This window comes from Salvelinus fontinalis, chromosome 23 (assembly GCF_029448725.1).
Source record: "Salvelinus fontinalis isolate EN_2023a chromosome 23, ASM2944872v1, whole genome shotgun sequence".
NCBI classification, from domain to species: domain Eukaryota; kingdom Metazoa; phylum Chordata; class Actinopteri; order Salmoniformes; family Salmonidae; genus Salvelinus; species Salvelinus fontinalis.
Genome location: NC_074687.1, coordinates 30,868,637 through 30,888,335, shown reverse-complemented (window position 1 = coordinate 30,888,335; position 19,699 = coordinate 30,868,637). Strand labels below are relative to the sequence as shown.

Below are 19,699 nucleotides of genomic sequence, written 5' to 3'. Positions count from 1 at the left end.
TTTGATAAGACAGTATCTTCAGTTCAGTCCATGCAGGGAACCTGTGGGACAAACAAACATAAATTGCACAACAAAGGAAGGACAGTAAAGAGATCACAATGAATAAATCATGATTCACTGTAATCTGGTAAGTATCCACTGGATGTACACTGCTTTGTGTTCTGTTTTAGTGAAGAGGAAATTATTTTTTGATAAGAAGAGCCAACTCAATATCCTACATCTTCAGATAACATATCAGTCCTAAGAAGGGAGGCAATGAAGAAAATAGTTCATTATAACAGAGCTCAGAATTTATTTTATAAAATAAGTACATTTTTTATGCAGCTAGAGTTGGTTCTCATTATACATCAATTTTCCATAAAACATATTTCTCTTTCTTCTTGATGAATTAAGGTGTTGTATCAGTCATGCAGTTATGCATTTCCCTTTTGAATGTCATCTTTCACAAAAATAACAATAACACAATAACACAATCATTGAACTGCAATGAAGCCGCTAAGTAGCCGAGGAAGGAAAAGCATCAGCATGCAGCACTGTACACATTTGCATAGTAAATTATATTTTTTCTCTAGATTAGTTTGTCTTCTTTGTTTTTCTCTTTACCAGCATGCCTTTATAGAATACAGCATAAACAGAAATCAAGCTTTCTTGGCAATAGAAGAAGGCATTCAAAGATGAAGAAGAAATAATAATGATGCACACCCAGTATTGGTGCACAACACACAACTCAATATAGAGAGACATTATTTGACGTAAACTTCTATCTACCACCTCCCCAGTCTATAACCTTCAAACAATCTACACGACTTAACTTGTATAATTGGCTAACCATATAGACCTTAAAAACTCCTAACTAAAATGCTACATTTTGAGGATATGTATATGATTAGGAGAGAAACCACTCCATTGCTACAGTGCTAAAAAAGAAAGGAAGTATGAAAAGAGAAAGAAGTTTAACACAAGGCCTGGGTTAAGCAATAAGGCTGTAATTTGTGTTATGATACGCAAATTCTTGGGATAGTAAAATTGTCCTTAAAAAAACGATATAATTTTGTTTTAATGGCCAGTACATGGAAGACTTTTAAATGGGGCATTAATATAGAATAGCCGATGGTTGGAAGCAAATAATACTGACCAAGTGTTTGATGTCAGAATCACAAACCTTTCTGACAATATAACATTAACTTCACAGCAGACTGAAGCCTTCTCCTCCTCTTATGTGTTGACTAATTTAATTGTTGAAATGTGAGTACCATAAATAACAGTCACTTCCTCAACTACTGTGTCCTACTGGTTTTTCAATAGCAACAACACATACATAACAGCACTGGATCATTATTCCATGGCATTCTGTATATTGACAAAAAGACATGATGGCATTGATCATTCTAAACCAATGAAACTTTGCTGAACGGACAGCAGGTATTTCTTACTGGCCAAACAGGACTTTCTTTGAATATATTACACTTGAATTAAGAAGACTGTTAAAAAGAGAAGAAAATATGATGCAAATTAAATCACTATCAGAGGCTGCTTGTACAGAACACGGGATGTGGTAAACCAATCAGATGATCAATATTCCCCTGATTGGAAGTATAACCATCTTCACTGAGCCTATCCTCTGAAACCCACTTGAACAATTGAAACTAAGCACACATGGGCATATTGCCCTTCTCAACATTGGATGCCTAGTCTTGAGATCTACTAACTTGAATTTGGCTATTTCCTCTTGGATTCTGCATACTAAACTGATAGGCAAAGTCCTCACACTAGAGTGTTAAGGTACTGTATATAAAGAAGGGATGCACCCTTTCCTGAAAGAGCACAAGATATGAAACTTGCTCAGCAAATTCTACTTAGAAAGTGTGATTTTCTGTCCTGATGCGGCATGTCGCAAATGGCACTAAGTATCATTGAGGAGAAGAAGGGGATAGAAGTCCAGGAAACTAGAAGATTCCGATTCAGAAACCCCCTAAATAATCACTCAACATTTTGCAAAACAGAAACTTTGTCTGCTCTGAGAAGCAGGTTATAGGCTACAGGACTGGAAACACTAACATCCAAGACAATTTCAAACAACTTAGTGACATTAATTAAAGATACAGTGCACTGACTCTGCTGCTATTGGCTCCTGGAAACGTGCAAATAGGTTCTCTGCTGATCGAGGGACGCATGGCGCTGTCTGGCACTGGTTCAAGGCAGGTGATGATGGGTCACCATGACCACCACGACAGCTACCCCTGCTAACACTGAGACAACAGGGAGTTGAGGACCACATGGTCACCTCATTCACCCAGCTAAGACCAAGTCTCTGCCATGTTAGAAAAGAAGAAGACGAGCCAAGTGTTGGGCCTTCCCTTTAAAAAAAAACATGTGAAAATCTGCTCCTCATCCTATTTTTAGTTTTTTTAAATGGAGGCGTTGAGATCTGATTTTCAGTTGGTCAATGTTCACGTTTCCAGTGTGAACCAGTGCCAGAGGTAAAGCGAGTTACTAACACTTTATAAAAAGGTTGTTACAGTACAATTAAACGAAAGAGCTGTCTTGTGGCTCTGTCGTACCCAATGTGAAGGGAAGAGAGGCCTATGTGATATAAGGGTCTTCAGCTCAAAGCCTGTGCCTGGAGTCATGGCTGTAGCCTCCGGGGGAGCCGTTGCGGTTGCGGTGGGGCTTGTACGTGTCCTGGTAGGGGTCATGATAGTCCTCCTCCACCAGAGGGTAGTGGACCTGGTCCCGGCTGTGCTGCGAGCCGGAGGATAGGCGGTTACGGCTCTTCCTCTGCCGCTCATTGTGGTAGTTCTCGTCTGAGGGCATTAGGCTGTGTCTCTCGATGGGTGAGTGGTCTCCTGCTGTGTGATTGCTGTTCCTGTTTGTATTTCTTTGGCCCTGTCCAGGGAGAAGGAGGGGACATATTGTATAAATCTGGTCATTTAGCCATTGACTATAGCATCAGCATTTTCATTACTTAGGCAATATTCTTTTTATATAGTGAGAAAAACCTCTGTGACTATAAGACTCCATAAATAGGCAACAATCCTGTATCATTTCACTACTGACTGATACCTTTTCCAATTCATTATTTACAACCGATTTTCCCAACGATAATTCAGCAAAATAAACAGTCACTATAGCTATTGCCACCACATCTATTGTACTTTAACCCCCTATATAACTAAATAAGATCCGTTATAATCACCTGTTGGTTCACCAGCCCGGTTATGGCTGTGGGGTACGGAGAGAGAGCGGTGGATCCCAGGTTGCGGCCCAGCAGAGGGTTGAGAGGGGTGCTCAGGGAGGTGTGTGTGGCCCTCCAGTAGGCTTCCAGGTACTCTGCCAGGTGCTCACATGCATCCTCCAGCTGATTCTCATCCAGAATGATGTCAAACATTTCCTGAGAGAGAGGAGAGGGGAAAGAGAGAGACAGACAGAGAGAGAGAGAGGGTGAGATCAGAGACATGCAGAATTAGACTTGACAGACTGATTTACTGATAGGCCTTGTGAAGGCCAGAGACAGTAACAGGATGTAGCAGTTGACAGAGTGTACTGTGGGGGATTTTGGATGCCTACCGGGGGGCACTGTGCTAGTTTGTCTGCTGCCACCAGCTGCACATTCAAGTGTTTGCTCTGGGATTTCCCTCTCGACTTGATCAGCCGCTGCAGAACCTGTGGATAGTTGATATATAAATCAAGCCAGAAGAGGGCAGCAATGCAAATCAGCCTGGTCACGGTTGGAAATGGAACCCATCAATGTCAAATCCTTCAATTCACCTTAAAGAAAATATTTGTAGATGTCAAAAGGATTTCACTCCCGGAGCCTGGTTCCTCTGAATTCCCTCCCATTTTCAATCCAGGTACAGTAGTAAAATTAGAACCATTTGGGGATAAAGGGAAGCGTAAAAATTACCTTAGGAGAGGACACTTTAACATGGACGATGATAGGTGCTAAGGACGTCTTTGTAAGCTGAGCCGGATGGTTGATCGTGTCAGCATCCAGAACCACCAGCTGTAAGGATCGGGCCAGCTCAAATATCCTCTCAATCTCACTCTGAACCTCCGCTGTACAGAAAAAAGAAGACAGATCACAGACAGAGGATGAATCTATTTATAACGCCAAGCTCAGAAGACATAAATTCCACAAATTCTGTGTAAAACAGATCCTTTATCAGATATGAAAAATATATTATATGCATACATGTATTTGTAAATTCCTTTTTAACATGTACAATATACACACAGTAAAGTAAAGAATGATAGCATTCAATGCCATTATGATGATACCTAGGTTGGATCTGGTGTTGGATCTTTCAATGATGGCCCTCTTGCTGGGGTTGTTGAGCACTGACCTCTTGGCCAGAGCGATGTCTGCCGTTACCCTTGTAATGGATATCCTACAAGTTATAGAATCAAGACAGACAGAATAGGAGAACATGCAACACAACATGTTAGTCACAATCCAGACCAGTATTGCATGGTTACCAGAATGTTTATAAAATCTAAGGAAAGACCTAGTCAAAACAGGTGGTCAAATAAGGTACTTTGACAACTCATTAAATTCATTTACAAGTGCTTTACATCTTTTTTCAACTAGCTATAGTAGTTTGCATGAGGGTAAGTGAAGCAGCCTGCAGAGGGTTAGTACAGTATGCAGGGGAAAGGGCTGGCAACAATATGCAGGAAAAGGGCTGATGACTCCTCACCTGCCATCAAACCTGTGCTTCAGGAAATCAAAGAGTGCTTTCTGCATCATGTCTGTCACCTGCACACAGAGCCCGGGAGCAGCAGAGGATGGCAGACAGAAAAGAGGGATAAAATAGTGAGGAAAAAGGAGTGAAAGAGAGAGGGAGCGTGAGTAACAGGACAGGTGAGAGAGGGTTAAGACAGACAGCAAGGAAATAAGCCAGTAGAAATTAATTGACAATTCCTCACAGCTATAGCAAGCCTGGAAGAACCCTTGAAAGACCCATTTCTTATGCTGAAGCTACATTCCCTGATGGGCAATGTTTATAAATAGCACATGTTATGGACAAAGGTACCCAAGGATGTCAAAAGAACAGTTGTCAACTTTGCAATCATTTTCGGTTTCAGTATTAGTGCTAAATCAAGACCATCCCATCTTTCCCCATCCACCACCATTATCCATCCAATAAAGATGTCTCCATATTCCTCATATCTAGAAGGTCTCTCTTTATGTAGTGTTGGGTTGTCTCTCGTCGCGATGTGTGTTTTGTCCTATATTTTCATAATTTTTTTTTTTTATTATCCCAGCCGCCGTCCACCTCAGGAGGCCTTCTGCCTTTTGGTAGGTTGTCATTGTAAATAAGAATTTGTTCTTAACTGACTTGCCTAGTTAAATACAGTTTAAATAAAAATGTATTATGACATCCACCCAGAAGGTCCATTCAGGCTCCTCTGGTCCTGCCTGTGATTTATTCCACTGGGCCAAGGCATCCATCAAAGGAGAAGCATGATCTCTGGTATCTTTCCACTTCATTTTCTAAAGAATTAATCCTGGTTACATTAAATAAGGTGATTAAGGCCTACAATGAAGTGTCATAAAGACCAATGCCGATGTGATGAATTGGGCTATAGCAGGCCAGACCAGTCTTCATTAATGCTATTTTTGCAAGCTATTTGAATTACACTCTGAAGCTGGGAAGAACTGTAGTTTTGAGGACAAGGCTAGCAAGGAGCAGTGTGGAACAATTATTATATGATATATCCAAAAATATGAGAGTTAAAGACTTTTTGTGTGCTTTTCACACAGAAATAACCATATTCTTTATAGTTAACTGCAACATTGACATTTTTTACATTTCACAAGGGACATTTTTAGAGGAAAAAACAGATGTTGTGTAAGCTCTCTTGACATTGAGCATGAATGACAACAGCGTCATGCTGTTCACACAAGAAAGCAGTGTACTGTAGTTAGATATTTTGGACCAATACACACGTTTCTCTCTGTAAGTTGGGCAAAAATTCACATTAAGAAGACCAAATTGTGCCCCCATTCCATCCACCTTCGCATAACCTTGTCGCTGACAAAATATATATATATTTTTGCTGTATTATCATAATAACCAACACAGTTTTCTTGTACACACACAGATCTTCTGGTGCTGTTAAGCTCTGTGTTTCTAATTTCAAGCTATGCTCCACTTTTTCAGACTGACGTGTTTTACCCAGAAGGTTGTTACCATGGCAACACGGTGGAGCGGAGATGAGGACTGTGATTCTGTGTGAAGATGATCCTAGCTCCCCACTTCCCCCCATACATGCCGGGGAAAAGATGCTGCCCTCTTCTTTCTGCAAGCCCCCATTGCTGGTTAGTTAGCAATGAATGGATCGGCCTGACATAGCTGTTATTGTTGGAGACCTTCAAATATCTACTCTGATAATAAATGGGGGAGTTATTCACTGTCCGTGAATGTGTGGGTAAACCTCTTCAATGAAGCTGCATCTTAACCTCTAGTCTACACGCTGACGGTCCTCAATATTGATTACAAAACGGAGAGCTGGGAATTGGTGTCACTTTGGTGTAATGTATGGCACACAACCAAATATTGCAGTCGTTCTGAATAGCTATTTTGGAGGCTTAATAACACTTGACCAATACAACAACAAGAGACCAAAAGTATTATTGCTATGATGTCTACCTCATATCCCTTCAGGGACGGTCCTACCAGGACCACTGGTCTCATAGAGGGGACCACGTCATAGGGAGGGATGTGTTCAGTCTGTAGTGGAGGTAGATGGTTAGACGGAGCACAGACACCACAGCAACATGTAACATGCCATTCACCATTATGAAGTCCTTTATTAGGCATTATTACATGTCAAGAAAGTTTGTCAGTGTATTTACATTGTTACTACTCAGGTGCAATAGCAACTTTATGGAACGTGTTACCAATGGATGTTGAATGAGAATGTGTATAACAGTAGCTGGATGTATTACAGCTATTCGCTGTTAAGTGATGCTATTAAGACATTTGGGCGGTTCTGTTTTACTTCCTGATAATGTGCTGACAAAGTGTTGTTACAAAAAATACTGCCAGCAGATTAAAGACGAGATATCCAATTCTACACATTTTGCCATAGGGTGTAGAGAACTGTTTCCAGTTTTTAATATGATATCTGAGTGTCCGTGACTAACATATCAATGCGGGCTCCTCAGTCGTTGAGACTGGTGTTTTGCGGGTACTATTTAATGAAGCTGCCAGTTGAGGACTTGAGGCGTCGGTTTCTCAAACTAGACACTAATGTACTTGTCCTCCTGCTCAGTTGTGCACCAGGGCCTCCCACTCCTCGTTTCTATTCTGGTTAGAGCCAACAAGAATAGACTGATGTTAGACTGAGTTTCAGACGAAAGTTCTTTGTTTTTGGCCATTTTGAGCCTGTAATCGAACCCACAAATGCTGGTGCTCCGGATACTCAACTAGTCAAAGAAGGCCAGTTTTAATACTTCTTTAATCAGCACAACAGTTTTCAGCTGTGCTAACATAATTGCAAAAGGGTTTTCTAATGATTAATTAGCCTTTTAAAATGATTAACTTGGATTAGCTAACACAACGTGCCATTTGAACACAGGAGTGATGGTTGCTGATAATGGGCCTCTGTACACCTATGTAGATATTCCATAACAAATCAGCCGTTTCCAGCTACAATAGTCATTTCCAACATTAACAATGTCTACACTGTATTTCTGATCAATTTTATGTTATTTTAATGGACAAAAAATGTGATTTTCTTTCAAAAACAAGGACATTCTAAGTGACCCCAAACTTTTGAACGGTAGTGTATATATTTACAAAGAATATATGGGGGATTGGAAATGATGCAGACAATTACATTGATGGAAGCCACAATCGATTTGCAATATTAAAGCTACCCCCTAAAATAAAAAAATAAATAAAAAAAGATAGTATAGTATTTATAAGAGATTAATTGAAGTGAATAAAGAGCAAGTCAATTCAGTTAGTATTATTCTGTATGCCTGAAATAGAGATCGAAACTTGGATATGGAGGATGAAATGCCGACCGAACTTATGAATCTGGGTACAACCAGTTTCTTATTTGGTTACAGATCTTGGAGGTTACCTGTATGTGAATTAATTAATGAAAAGTGTGTATACTACTCACCACTTTCTGCTTCTGTTTTCCTGTAAAAATGAGAAAAGAACTGATAAGTGCCTTTGAATGCAAAGCAGAGACCTAATACAATATACAGTACAAAACATTACAGTGATACATTTTCAGTATCACAGTACTTTAATACCCAGTGGTTGGGTTGAAACATTTGATGGAAACATTTGAATTGTACAATGATGGATGCAAATAACTTATTATCACACAAATAAATGAAGTATTAAATATACAGTATGTATACAGTATATTAGTGGTCGAAACACTTTATTTATTTGTTGCTTCTATTCCAAACCTTCCTTTGCAGGTGGCAGCCATTGGTTGCACTTGATAACTAACTCTGAAGTTGCATGATCATATAAAAGTGTTTGGTGTCTTATAAAGAAATTGAAATAAAGATAGAGTATTATTTCAATGTATGCTTAGTAACCCTCGCTATAAGATGGAGAAGATCCTTTGAATTTGATAACGCAGAGTTTGGACTATATGGTTATGTTTCAATTAAAGCAAACTCATTGCATGGACATAACGCCTGTCCATAATCCTCTTGGAGGAAGAGGAGGAGGAGTGGACTGAGAGTGCATGGCCCACCTCATTCCAGTCCAAAACATGGCACATTCTGGAAGACACAAAGATCTCACAACTCCACATTCCATCCACCCAACCTCCAGCCACTGTTTCCCATTTGACATTTGCAGGTGTATCATTTTTAATAAATTCTACGAAAATGTAACTACATAATTTTTTCTGCTGGTGTAGAACAATAACATTAGGTATGTATACTCTGGTAACCACTCAGTTCATAGTGAAGGAACCGACAGTTCTCACACTGGATTTGATATGTTAATAAACAACCCACTGAGCAACAATGATATGTTATGTTAGAGACAGGGACAATTAGATCACAGCTCTGTTTGCTTAATGATTCATTCTGACAAACAACTAATGAGACGTCGCACCTGGAGAGACGTCCTTCCCTAATAGGCTTCTGTCTGGAGGCTCACCTGCAGAGGGAGGGTTTGAACCCGCCTGAAACCATGTCTCCTAGACTGGAGGAGGAATTCCCACTGGACTTACTGCAAGGCACAAAGGATAACAGACAGAGATAGAGAGAATAATCATTCATGTGGAACACAGATAGTCTCATCACGGAGTCAAACAGAACTCCTATCCCCAGGAGAAACAGGGTCACTAACAATTCTCTGTCTTTAATCAGTCATTTTATTGTTACTTTAGACATCCTTGGTGTTTTACTGTTATTTTATTCTTCTCCGTTATTGCCGCTGCTTGTTTTTATCTCTTGAATTGTATTATTTTACTGTAAAGTGTGTTGTAGTGGTAAATGCTTTTCTAAAATGCACTTCCATGTTGAATATTTAGCAGTAGAATATAATTATCCAACAGTAGAATGTAATTGGATGAATACTATAAGTACATGGTAGACTATAGAAGTATTGACTATACATTGTTCCAGAAAATATGATAACACAGGGCTGGAATTGAATTGGCTAATATATAATTTATGAGCCGTGATCGCCGTGGAGATGATATCTATCACGGCACTATGTGAGACGACATACCCACTGTTTTACCACAACTGTTGCATAATGTAACCCTCTGCAACATGAGGCCAACGGGGAACACAAAATGTCCTTTAAAATAGACAACAAATAGTTCAAGCATAGCTGAATGAGGAAAATGATATATGATGACGCATATAATCTCTTATCATATTAATGTCACCTGAGAAACACATCACCAATCTGTTATTATGAGTAACCTCTGATCTGTTATTATGAGGAATCTCTGACCTGTTATGAGTAAAACACATAGTCACAGCAGAGTCAGACCTGGAATGGAGAGTAGGTGGCTTCTCATTGTACTTTAGTAACTTTTTATAATAACTTTATTAAATGCTTAATAAAGTTGATAAATAGTTGATTAATGCTTATTCATGAAAGTTCTTATAAATTGTTAGCCCCTCTCCAATCCCCTACCCATCCTCTAACACAGCCCCTCCACCCAACCAAGCCCACCTCAGCCCCTCAATACACCACCCCCAGCCCCTCCACCCAGGACTTACCCGTAAGAGCGTGTGCCCCTCTTCTGCTCCTGCTGTAGACGAATGTTATCCAGTTTCAGAGGACTGGGGATGAATCCGATCTCACAGCCCTCCTTCACCAGCCGGCCAATCCACCAGTCATTACTGTACTTCTGTAATGGGCAAGACAACATAAAACAACTCAATGACTGAAGTGTGTGTGTGTGTGTGTGTGTGTGTGTGTGTGTGTGTGTGTGTGTGTGTGTGTGTGTGTGTGTGTTAAATAGACATTCACACACTATACAGTATGTGACTATGGGCAAAGCAACACAAAACCAATGTCTTAGAATAGAAGTGTGTAACAATTCACAGACATACGGTACTCACTCTATGCGACTGTGAAAGCCAACACAAAACAACACAATGACTCAGAATCGAACAGAAGAGTGTGTAAACTCCACAGAGATACAAGGCTGTATACACACTCTATGTGACTCCATTGATTCCAAAGCAGGACATGCATTATTGATATTGCATCATCCATAACGGCCCGTGAACAGATGTGGCTTGAAGCAAACATAGGCTGTCTGAAATGGCACCCTATTCCCTATATAGTGCACTACTGTTGGCCAAAGCTACTTTTGGCCTCATGGGCTCCGGACAAAAGTAGTGCACTACATAGGGAATAGGATGCCAATTCAAACACAGCCATAGCTTTAGCAGTACAGTGTGTTATATACGCTGTACCTCTTTAATGTGCAGGAAGTCCTTGGCATCGAAGGAGATGGCGGTTCCTGCCACAGGGACATCCTCATCCAGAGCTCCACAGTAACTGACGTTAGTCTTCACAGCAAAGGCCACGGCTTTGGCCTGAGACGATACAGGAAATACCATGTATAAGAAGAGTGCCTAGCCTAGCTAGATAAGCTCAACCATAACCCAGTGGGCATTACTGGTTGCAAAGATGCCAGTTCTGGTTTTAATTTGATTGTAATAATGTAATTTCAACCAGCTTTGCCTACTGGGGCCTTCCCAATGATAGGGGCCTTGTTCTTAAGGTATATGCCTGTGATAGTACAGTAGCATGGCATAAGGCAACACAGTGGGACACCTAGCAGAAATCTGTCTCACCTTGGCCCTCTCCAGCTGTACAGTGGCCTGCTGCTCCTTCTCCAGCTTGCCGCCTGTCGGCTCCTCCTCCAGGGAGACATCTGAGTCCGATGGTCGGCTAGTGTAGGAGTCAGCTGAACCCTGTAGTGGGACAAGATAACAGTTAGACAACAGTGAGATGGTCGGCTAGTGTAGGAGTCAGCTGAACCCTGTAGTGGGACAAGATAACAGTTATAACAGTTAGACAACAGTCGGACAACAGTCGGACAACAGTGAGATGGTCGGCTAGTGTAGGAGTCAGCCGAACCCTGTAGTGGGACAAGATAACAGTTAGACAACAGTGAGATGGTCGGCTAGTGTAGGAGTCAGCTGAACCCTGTAGTGGGACAAGATAACAGTTAGACAACAGTGAGATGGTCGGCTAGTGTAGGAGTCAGCTGAACCCTGTAGTGGGACAAAATAACAGTTAGACAACAGTCAGACAACAGTCGGACAACAGTCAGATGGTCGGCTAGTGTAGGAGTCAGCTAACACTGGACAGAAACAAGACATTATGACATTTGTCGCTGAAATATATTCAATATTGTAGCTGAACCACTCTGTAGTTCTCATTACTATTATGGCACATTTTTCCGCGCTTACACAGGTCAATGAAGTTTGTGAACTTTTGGATCACTATGAAAGCTGTAATGCTGTGAACAGATCTAAGGTAAGGCTAAATGGTTAGCCTACTGTACATGTCCTAAATATTACCAGAATGCAATGAATAAGCACAGAGTAGAGGTGGCAGAGACAGGCCTACAGCCAGGTGCTATAGAGGGGGCGTCCGTACGTCATGTGGCAGGGAATATGCCTCTCCAAGCGGGATCAAAGGGACCCTGATTAAAGCTGGTGAGCCGTGCGACACAGTTCACAAGTATGTGAAGGAGCGAGAACAGAGAGACAAGGACGGCAGGCTGGCACACGAGTGGCAAGACAGCTCCCTTTCTACATCAATACCCCTCAGGCTGAATGGAGCAGAGCGGACTAGTGTTGGAACTGACAGTGATTGCCAGGGTAGATAACCAGTTTGACCACCATGATGTGTAGTTGATCATTGAAACTTCCACTACATTTACTGGAAGCAGCAGTGAAATTATTTATCTAAAAGGTTAGAAGAGATCTTGGTCAAGATCTGCTGTCTTTTCTTGCTCGGTGCAACAAGGTTAATCAATCTTCAAGGCCCGTGTTCCTTTTGTGTGGGATCTTTTGATTCCTGGATCAAAGTAGTCTATTTCTAATGCTTCAATAGTCCCTACACAGGAAGCTGATTAGAATGAGACAGTAAGGGAGAAAGAGAGAGAGAGAGAAAGAGAAATAGTGTGTCCCTGTCTCTGTCTGTTGCTTCCCTGGGTGGAGGTGGGTACTGTGGCTCGGCCCACCACCCAACCTCAGGCAGTCTCATGTCATTACGATCAGAATAGCTGCCCCCGATAACACACACACACACACACACACACACACACACACACACACACACACACACACACACACACACACACACACACACACACACACACACACACACACACACACACACCACTCTATTAGCAACAAGTCAGTAGTTGCTGGGAGAGAGCCCAGTACAACACCCCTTCACTCAGTCAGAGCGGGAAAGAGGGAACGAGAGAGTGTGAAGAGGAGATAGAGGAAGATATAGGGACAGACCGTGAAGAAAGAGTGAGTAGGGGATGAGAAGAAAGTGTGAGAAGGACATCAAAAAGAGGGGGAGCGAGGGAGGGAGAAAAGTAGAGAGAGGGGGAGATTGAAAGAAGAAGAAGAGGGATAGATAAAGAGAGACAGACAGAGAGAGAGAGAGCGAGAGAGCGAGAGAGAGAGAGAGAGAGAGAGAGAGAGAGAGAGAGAGAGAGAAATAGATAGACAGGGAGAGGGTGACAATGACACAGGCCGAGAGACAGAGAGATTTCCCATCAGCCTTGTGAGCGACTCAGAACACACTGACAGCACAGCAGCACAGCGGAGCCCCAAATGCCAGCACGCAGCGCCTGCCTGCTGCAAAGGGGTGGATGATTCTGGGGGGGGGGGCACGGGGACTCTATTTCAGGCTTCCTGACGAAGGCAATGCTAGACATGATGACGATGATCACATCTACAGCGCAGTGTGCAGTCACAATGGCTATAACATTCACTCAGTGTTACAAAGACAACTGATATCTCAGTTCTGGTTCTCGATGTGTCTACTGTGACATGTGATGATGCTAAAGAGATGATGACAAGGCAGACATATGCACTCCTACCTCTAGACCTGCCCCCATTCCTGTTTAATAAGTAATACAATAATGACATGTAATATGTTACTTTCAAGTCCTAGGGTTAAATCTGTGGCTGTTTTGAATTGGCACATACACTGGGCACATAATCTTTGTGACATCTACTGATGTAACATTTGCTGTCCATCTGTTTGGTCTATAGGATACTGTACTGTCCTGTGACTCACAGGCCCCGCAGCATCATCGCCATCAGCCACTCGTCACCCCCTGCCCCTTGACCAGGCCCCCCAGTCAGTCACGTGACCACGTGTTACATAACTGCAGCAGGCTGAGTGACGAGAGAGGAGCCACCATCATCATCATCACCACCACTGCTGCTGATGCTACTACTGTTGACATCAATGTCCAGTCTGATTAATTGCCCTGTCCCCTTTATCTCTCTCTCCCTCCTTCTTTCTCTCTCTCATTTAAAAAATGTTTTCCTTTATACATTTACATTTAAGTCATTTAGCAGACGCTCTTATCCAGAGCGACTTACAAATTGGTGCATTCACCTTATGACATCCAGTGGAACAGCCACTTTACAATAGTGCATCTAAATCTTTTAAGGGGGGGGGGGGGGGCAGAAGGATTGCTTTATCCTATCCTAGGTATTCCTTGAAGAGGTGGGGTTTCAGGTGTCTCCGGAAGGTGGTGATTGACTCCGCTGTCCTGGCGTCGTGAGGGAGTTTGTTCCACCATTGGGGTGCCAGAGCAGCGAACAGTTTTGACTGGGCTGAGCGGGAACTGTACTTCCTCAGTGGTAGGGAGGCGAGCAGGCCAGAGGTGGATGAACGCAGTGCCCTTGTTTGGGTGTAGGGCCTGATCAGAGCCTGAAGGTACTGAGGTGCCGTTCCCCTCACAGCTCCGTAGGCAAGCACCATGGTCTTGTAGCGGATGCGAGCTTCAACTGGAAGCCAGTGGAGAGAGCGGAGGAGCGGGGTGACGTGAGAGAACTTGGGAAGGTTGAACACCAGACGGGCTGCGGCGTTCTGGATGAGTTGTAGGGGTTTAATGGCACAGGCAGGGAGCCCAGCCAACAGCGAGTTGCAGTAATCCAGACGGGAGATGACAAGTGCCTGGATTAGGACCTGCGCCGCTTCCTGTGTGAGGCAGGGTCGTACTCTGCGGATGTTGTAGAGCATGAACCTACAGGAACGGGCCACCGCCTTGATGTTAGTTGAGAACGACAGGGTGTTGTCCAGGATCACGCCAAGGTTCTTAGCGCTCTGGGAGGAGGACACAATGGAGTTGTCAACCGTGATGGCGAGATCATGGAACGGGCAGTCCTTCCCCGGGAGGAAGAGCAGCTCCGTCTTGCCGAGGTTCAGCTTGAGGTGGTGATCCGTCATCCACACTGATATGTCTGCCAGACATGCAGAGATGCGATTCGCCACCTGGTCATCAGAAGGGGGAAAGGAGAAGATTAATTGTGTGTCGTCTGCATAGCAATGATAGGAGAGACCATGTGAGGTTATGACAGAGCCAAGTGACTTGGTGTATAGCGAGAATAGGAGAGGGCCTAGAACAGAGCCCTGGGGGACACCAGTGGTGAGAGCGCGTAGTGAGGAGACAGATTCTCGCCACGCCACCTGGTAGGAGCGACCTGTCAGGTAGGACGCAATCCAAGCGTGGGCCGCGCCGGAGATGCTCAACTCGGAGAGGGTGGAGAGGAGGATCTGATGGTTCACAGTATCGAAGGCAGCCGATAGGTCTAGAAGGATGAGAGCAGAGGAGAGAGAGTTAGCTTTAGCAGTGCGGAGCGCCTCCGTGATACAGAGAAGAGCAGTCTCAGTTGAGTGACTAGTCTTGAAACCTGACTGATTTGGATCAAGAAGGTCATTCTGAGAGAGATAGCAGGAGAGCTGGCCAAGGACGGCACGTTCAAGAGTTTTGGAGAGAAAAGAAAGAAGGGATACTGGTCTGTAGTTGTTGACATCGGAGGGATCGAGTGTAGGTTTTTTCAGAAGGGGTGCAACTCTCGCTCTCTTGAAGACGGAAGGGACGTAGCCAGCGGTCAAGGATGAGTTGATGAGCGAGGTGAGGTAAGGGAGAAGGTCTCCGGAAATGGTCTGGAGAAGAGAGGAGGGGATAGGGTCAAGCGGGCAGGTTGTTGGGCGGCCGGCCGTCACAAGACGCGAGATTTCATCTGGAGAGAGAGGGGAGAAAGAGGTCAGAGCACAGGGTAGGGCAGTGTGAGCAGAACCAGCGGTGTCGTTTGACTTAGCAAACGAGGATCGGATGTTGTCGACCTTCTTTTCGAAATGGTTGACGAAGTCGTCTGCAGAGAGGGAGGAGGGGGGGGGAGGGGGAGGAGGATTCAGGAGGGAGGAGAAGGTGGCAAAGAGCTTCCTAGGGTTAGAGGCAGATGCTTGGAATTTAGAGTGGTAGAAAGTGGCTTTAGCAGCAGAGACAGAAGAGGAAAATGTAGAGAGGAGGGAGTGAAAGGATGCCAGGTCCGCAGGGAGGCGAGTTTTCCTCCATTTCCGCTCGGCTGCCCGGAGCCCTGTTCTGTGAGCTCGCAATGAGTCGTCGAGCCACGGAGCGGGAGGGGAGGACCGAGCCGGCCTGGAGGATAGGGGACATAGAGAGTCAAAGGATGCAGAAAGGGAGGAGAGGAGGGTTGAGGAGGCAGAATCAGGAGATAGGTTGGAGAAGGTTTGGGCAGAGGGAAGAGATGATAGGATGGAAGAGGAGAGAGTAGCGGGGGAGAGAGAGCGAAGGTTGGGACGGCGCGATACCATCCGAGTAGGGGCAGTGTGGGAAGTGTTGGATGAGAGCGAGAGGGAAAAGGATACAAGGTAGTGGTCGGAGACTTGGAGGGGAGTTGCAATGAGGTTAGTGGAAGAACAGCATCTAGTAAAGATGAGGTCAAGCGTATTGCCTGCCTTGTGAGTAGGGGGGGAAGGTGAGAGGGTGAGGTCAAAAGAGGAGAGGAGTGGAAAGAAGGAGGCAGAGAGGAATGAGTCAAAGGTAGACGTGGGGAGGTTAAAGTCACCCAGAACTGTGAGAGGTGAGCCGTCCTCAGGAAAGGAGCTTATCAAGGCATCAAGCTCATTGATGAACTCTCCGAGGGAACCTGGAGGGCGATAAATGATAAGGATGTTAAGCTTGAAAGGGCTGGTAACTGTGACAGCATGGAATTCAAAGGAGGCGATAGACAGATGGGTAAGGGGAGAAAGAGAGAATGACCACTTGGGAGAGATGAGGATCCCGGTGCCACCACCCCGCTGACCAGAAGCTCTCGGGGTGTGCGAGAACACGTGGGCAGACGAAGAGAGAGCAGTAGGAGTAGCAGTGTTATCTGTGGTGAGCCATGTTTCCGTCAGTGCCAAGAAGTCGAGGGACTGGAGGGACGCATAGGCTGAGATGAGCTCTGCCTTGTTGGCCGCAGATCGGCAGTTCCAGAGGCTACCGGAGACCTGGAACTCCACGTGGGTCGTGCGGGCTGGGACCACCAGGTTAGGGTGGCCGCGGCCACGCGGTGTGAAGCGTTTGTATGGTCTGTGCAGAGAGGAGAGAACAGGGATAGACAGACACATAGTTGACAGGCTACAGAAGAGGCTACGCTAATGCAAAGGAGATTAGAATGACAAGTGGACTACACTTCTCGAATGTTCAGAAAGTTAAGCTTACGTTGCAAAAAAAATAAAATAAAAGATCTTATTGACTAAAATGATATAGTACTGCTGGCAGGTGAAGTAGGCTGGCTAGCAGTGGCTGCGTTGTTGAAAGTGAAGCTGGCTAGGTAACCTCGACAATTTCTCTGAATTTCTCTAAACTACACAATTATCTTGGATACAAGGACAGCAAAGACAACTAGCTAACACTACGCTAATCAAGTCGTTCCGTTGTAATGTAAGTTTCTACAGTGCTGCTATTCGGTAGAAGTTGGCTAGCTAGCAGTGTTAGCTAGCAGTGTTGGCTAGGTAGGAGGACGGCAGCGCGGCAGGCGAAAATAGCTGGCTAGCTAACCGATAATTACTCAAAGCTACACAATTATCTTAGATACAAAGATAGCAAAGACAACTATGTAGCTAGTTAACACTACACTAATCAAGTCGTTCCGTTGTAATGTAATCGTTTCTACAGTGCTGCTAATCGGTGGCTAGCTGGCTAGCTAGCAGGGTTGACTACGTTACATTACGTTACGTTAGGACGAGAATACCTGGCTAGCGAACCTCAGCGAACCTCAATAGCTACACAATTATCTTTGATACAAAGACGGCTATGTAGCCAGCTAAGTAGCTAGCTAAGATCAAACAAATCAAAGATAGCAAAGACAACTGTGTAGCCAGCTAACACTACACTAATCAAGTCGTTCCGTTGTAATGCACTCGTTTCTACAATGCTGCTATTCGGTGGCTAGCTGGATAGCTAGCAGTGTTGGCTACGTTGCGTTACGTTAGGACGAAAATAGCTGGCTAGCGAACCTCAATAACTACACAATTATGTTTGATACAAAGACGGCTATGTAGCTAGCTAAGATCAAACAAATCAAACCGTTGTACTGTAATGAAAATGAAAATGAAATGGTAATACTACCTGTGGAGCGAAGCGGAATGCGACTACTCCCTCCAACCCGGAAGTGATTTATTTAACTAGGCAAGTCAGTTAAGAACAAATTCTTATGACGGCCTACGAACAGTGGGTTAACTGCCTTGTTCAAGGGTAGAACAACAGATTTTTACCTTGTCAGCTCGGGGATTCGATCTTGCAACCTTCCAGTTACTAGTCCAACACTCTAACCACTAGGCTACCTGCCACCCCTCATACCTCATCTGTCACGTTCACTCCTGCTCCCCCGTTCCGGCGCTGGACGTCACCGGTCTACTAACCACCGGTCCTGGCAACCCATCTTTACGCACACCTCCATCTCATCATCAGTCATACCTGCACTTCATTACTCCCTTGATTACTTACCCTTTATATACCACTCTTTTGTTATCAGTCATCAGGTGGTATTGTTTATGTTTCTATGTCAGACACTTCTCTTGTTTTGTATCGCTCCATGTTATTATTAAACTCACTACCGCACCTGCTTCCTGACTCCCTACATCTACGTTATAGAATACTACCTCAACAAATGGAAGTAGCAGTTAACCAAGACATCTCCCAGATGGTCGGCGAACAGAGACACCTACTTCGTCAACACAATGACCAGCTGGCTCATTTGGGAACGGCTATGGATGAGGACCTCCGCGTTCCTCAATGAGTCGACATTACTCAAGGGGCGTCATCTCCAAACAGAGGAGGATTTTCTACCACAAATCGACCCAGCGAGCCAGTACCCCAGCCCATCCAGCAGTCCGTCCTGGTCAGCGATGCCCGATTGTCCCTCCTGGACAAATATGACGGGACTCCATTGAAATTCCTTGGCTTCCTACTCCAGTGCTCCCTCTATTCCGCTCGTCAGATGGGAGCCCCCACCACCGAGAGGTCCAAGGTTGCCACGGTTATTTCTCTGCTGACTTGACCGGCGTTGGAGTGGGCCACGGCCATCTAGGAGAGGAAGAGATGGGTTCCTATGAGGGGTTCATGGCTTTCTTCAGGGGGGATCTTCGACCATCCACCAGAGGGCAGAGAGGGGGGTAAGCGCTTATTCCAACTAGGGCAGGATGGCCAGACTATGGTGGAGTATGCAATCACCTTTTGGACAGTGGCAGCATCCAGCCGGACGGAATGAGCTGGTGCTCCGCACCCTATTCAGAAGAGGATTGCGCGAAGAGTTCCAGACGGAGTTGGCGCGCCAACCTGGACGCACTCAACACGATGGCCATCCGTCTGAATATACTTTTTCGGTACCGCCATCGCCTCTCTCCCTCCTCCATTGATCATTCTGAATCAAAGCCTGAACCCATAGAGGTGGGGGCCACATGTCTCTCCGTGGCTGAGCGACAACGTCATAGACAGCTGGGGCTCTGTCCTTATTGCGGACAGGAGGGACACCAGCTTCTAGGGTGTCCGGTATGTTCTAACCGGGGGTCCACGGAAGCAGAGGGACAGCCACGTGATCATCCGTCTCCTGGGTTAGGTGTGAGTATTCCATCATCATCACTTTCCGCTAAACCTTTCCTTGTAACGATTTCACTGGCTGGCT

At 44.6% G+C, this 19,699-nt stretch overlaps 1 protein-coding gene across 1 annotated transcript in view; it reads right to left on the bottom strand.

Moving 5' to 3' along the window:
- Nucleotides 1–268: 268 nt before the first annotated feature.
- Nucleotides 269–19,699, bottom strand: part of LOC129821113 (voltage-dependent L-type calcium channel subunit beta-4-like) — a 57,729-nt gene continuing 38,298 nt past the window's right edge. The window contains 13 exon segments of the mRNA XM_055878419.1: nt 269–2,886; nt 3,197–3,391; nt 3,568–3,663; nt 3,905–4,056; nt 4,279–4,388; nt 4,698–4,756; nt 6,654–6,734; nt 8,137–8,156; nt 9,144–9,160; nt 9,162–9,215; nt 10,223–10,353; nt 10,928–11,050; nt 11,312–11,431. Coding sequence (XP_055734394.1) covers nt 2,608–2,886; nt 3,197–3,391; nt 3,568–3,663; nt 3,905–4,056; nt 4,279–4,388; nt 4,698–4,756; nt 6,654–6,734; nt 8,137–8,156; nt 9,144–9,160; nt 9,162–9,215; nt 10,223–10,353; nt 10,928–11,050; nt 11,312–11,431 — 1,437 coding nt within the window. The 3' untranslated portion in view covers nt 269–2,607.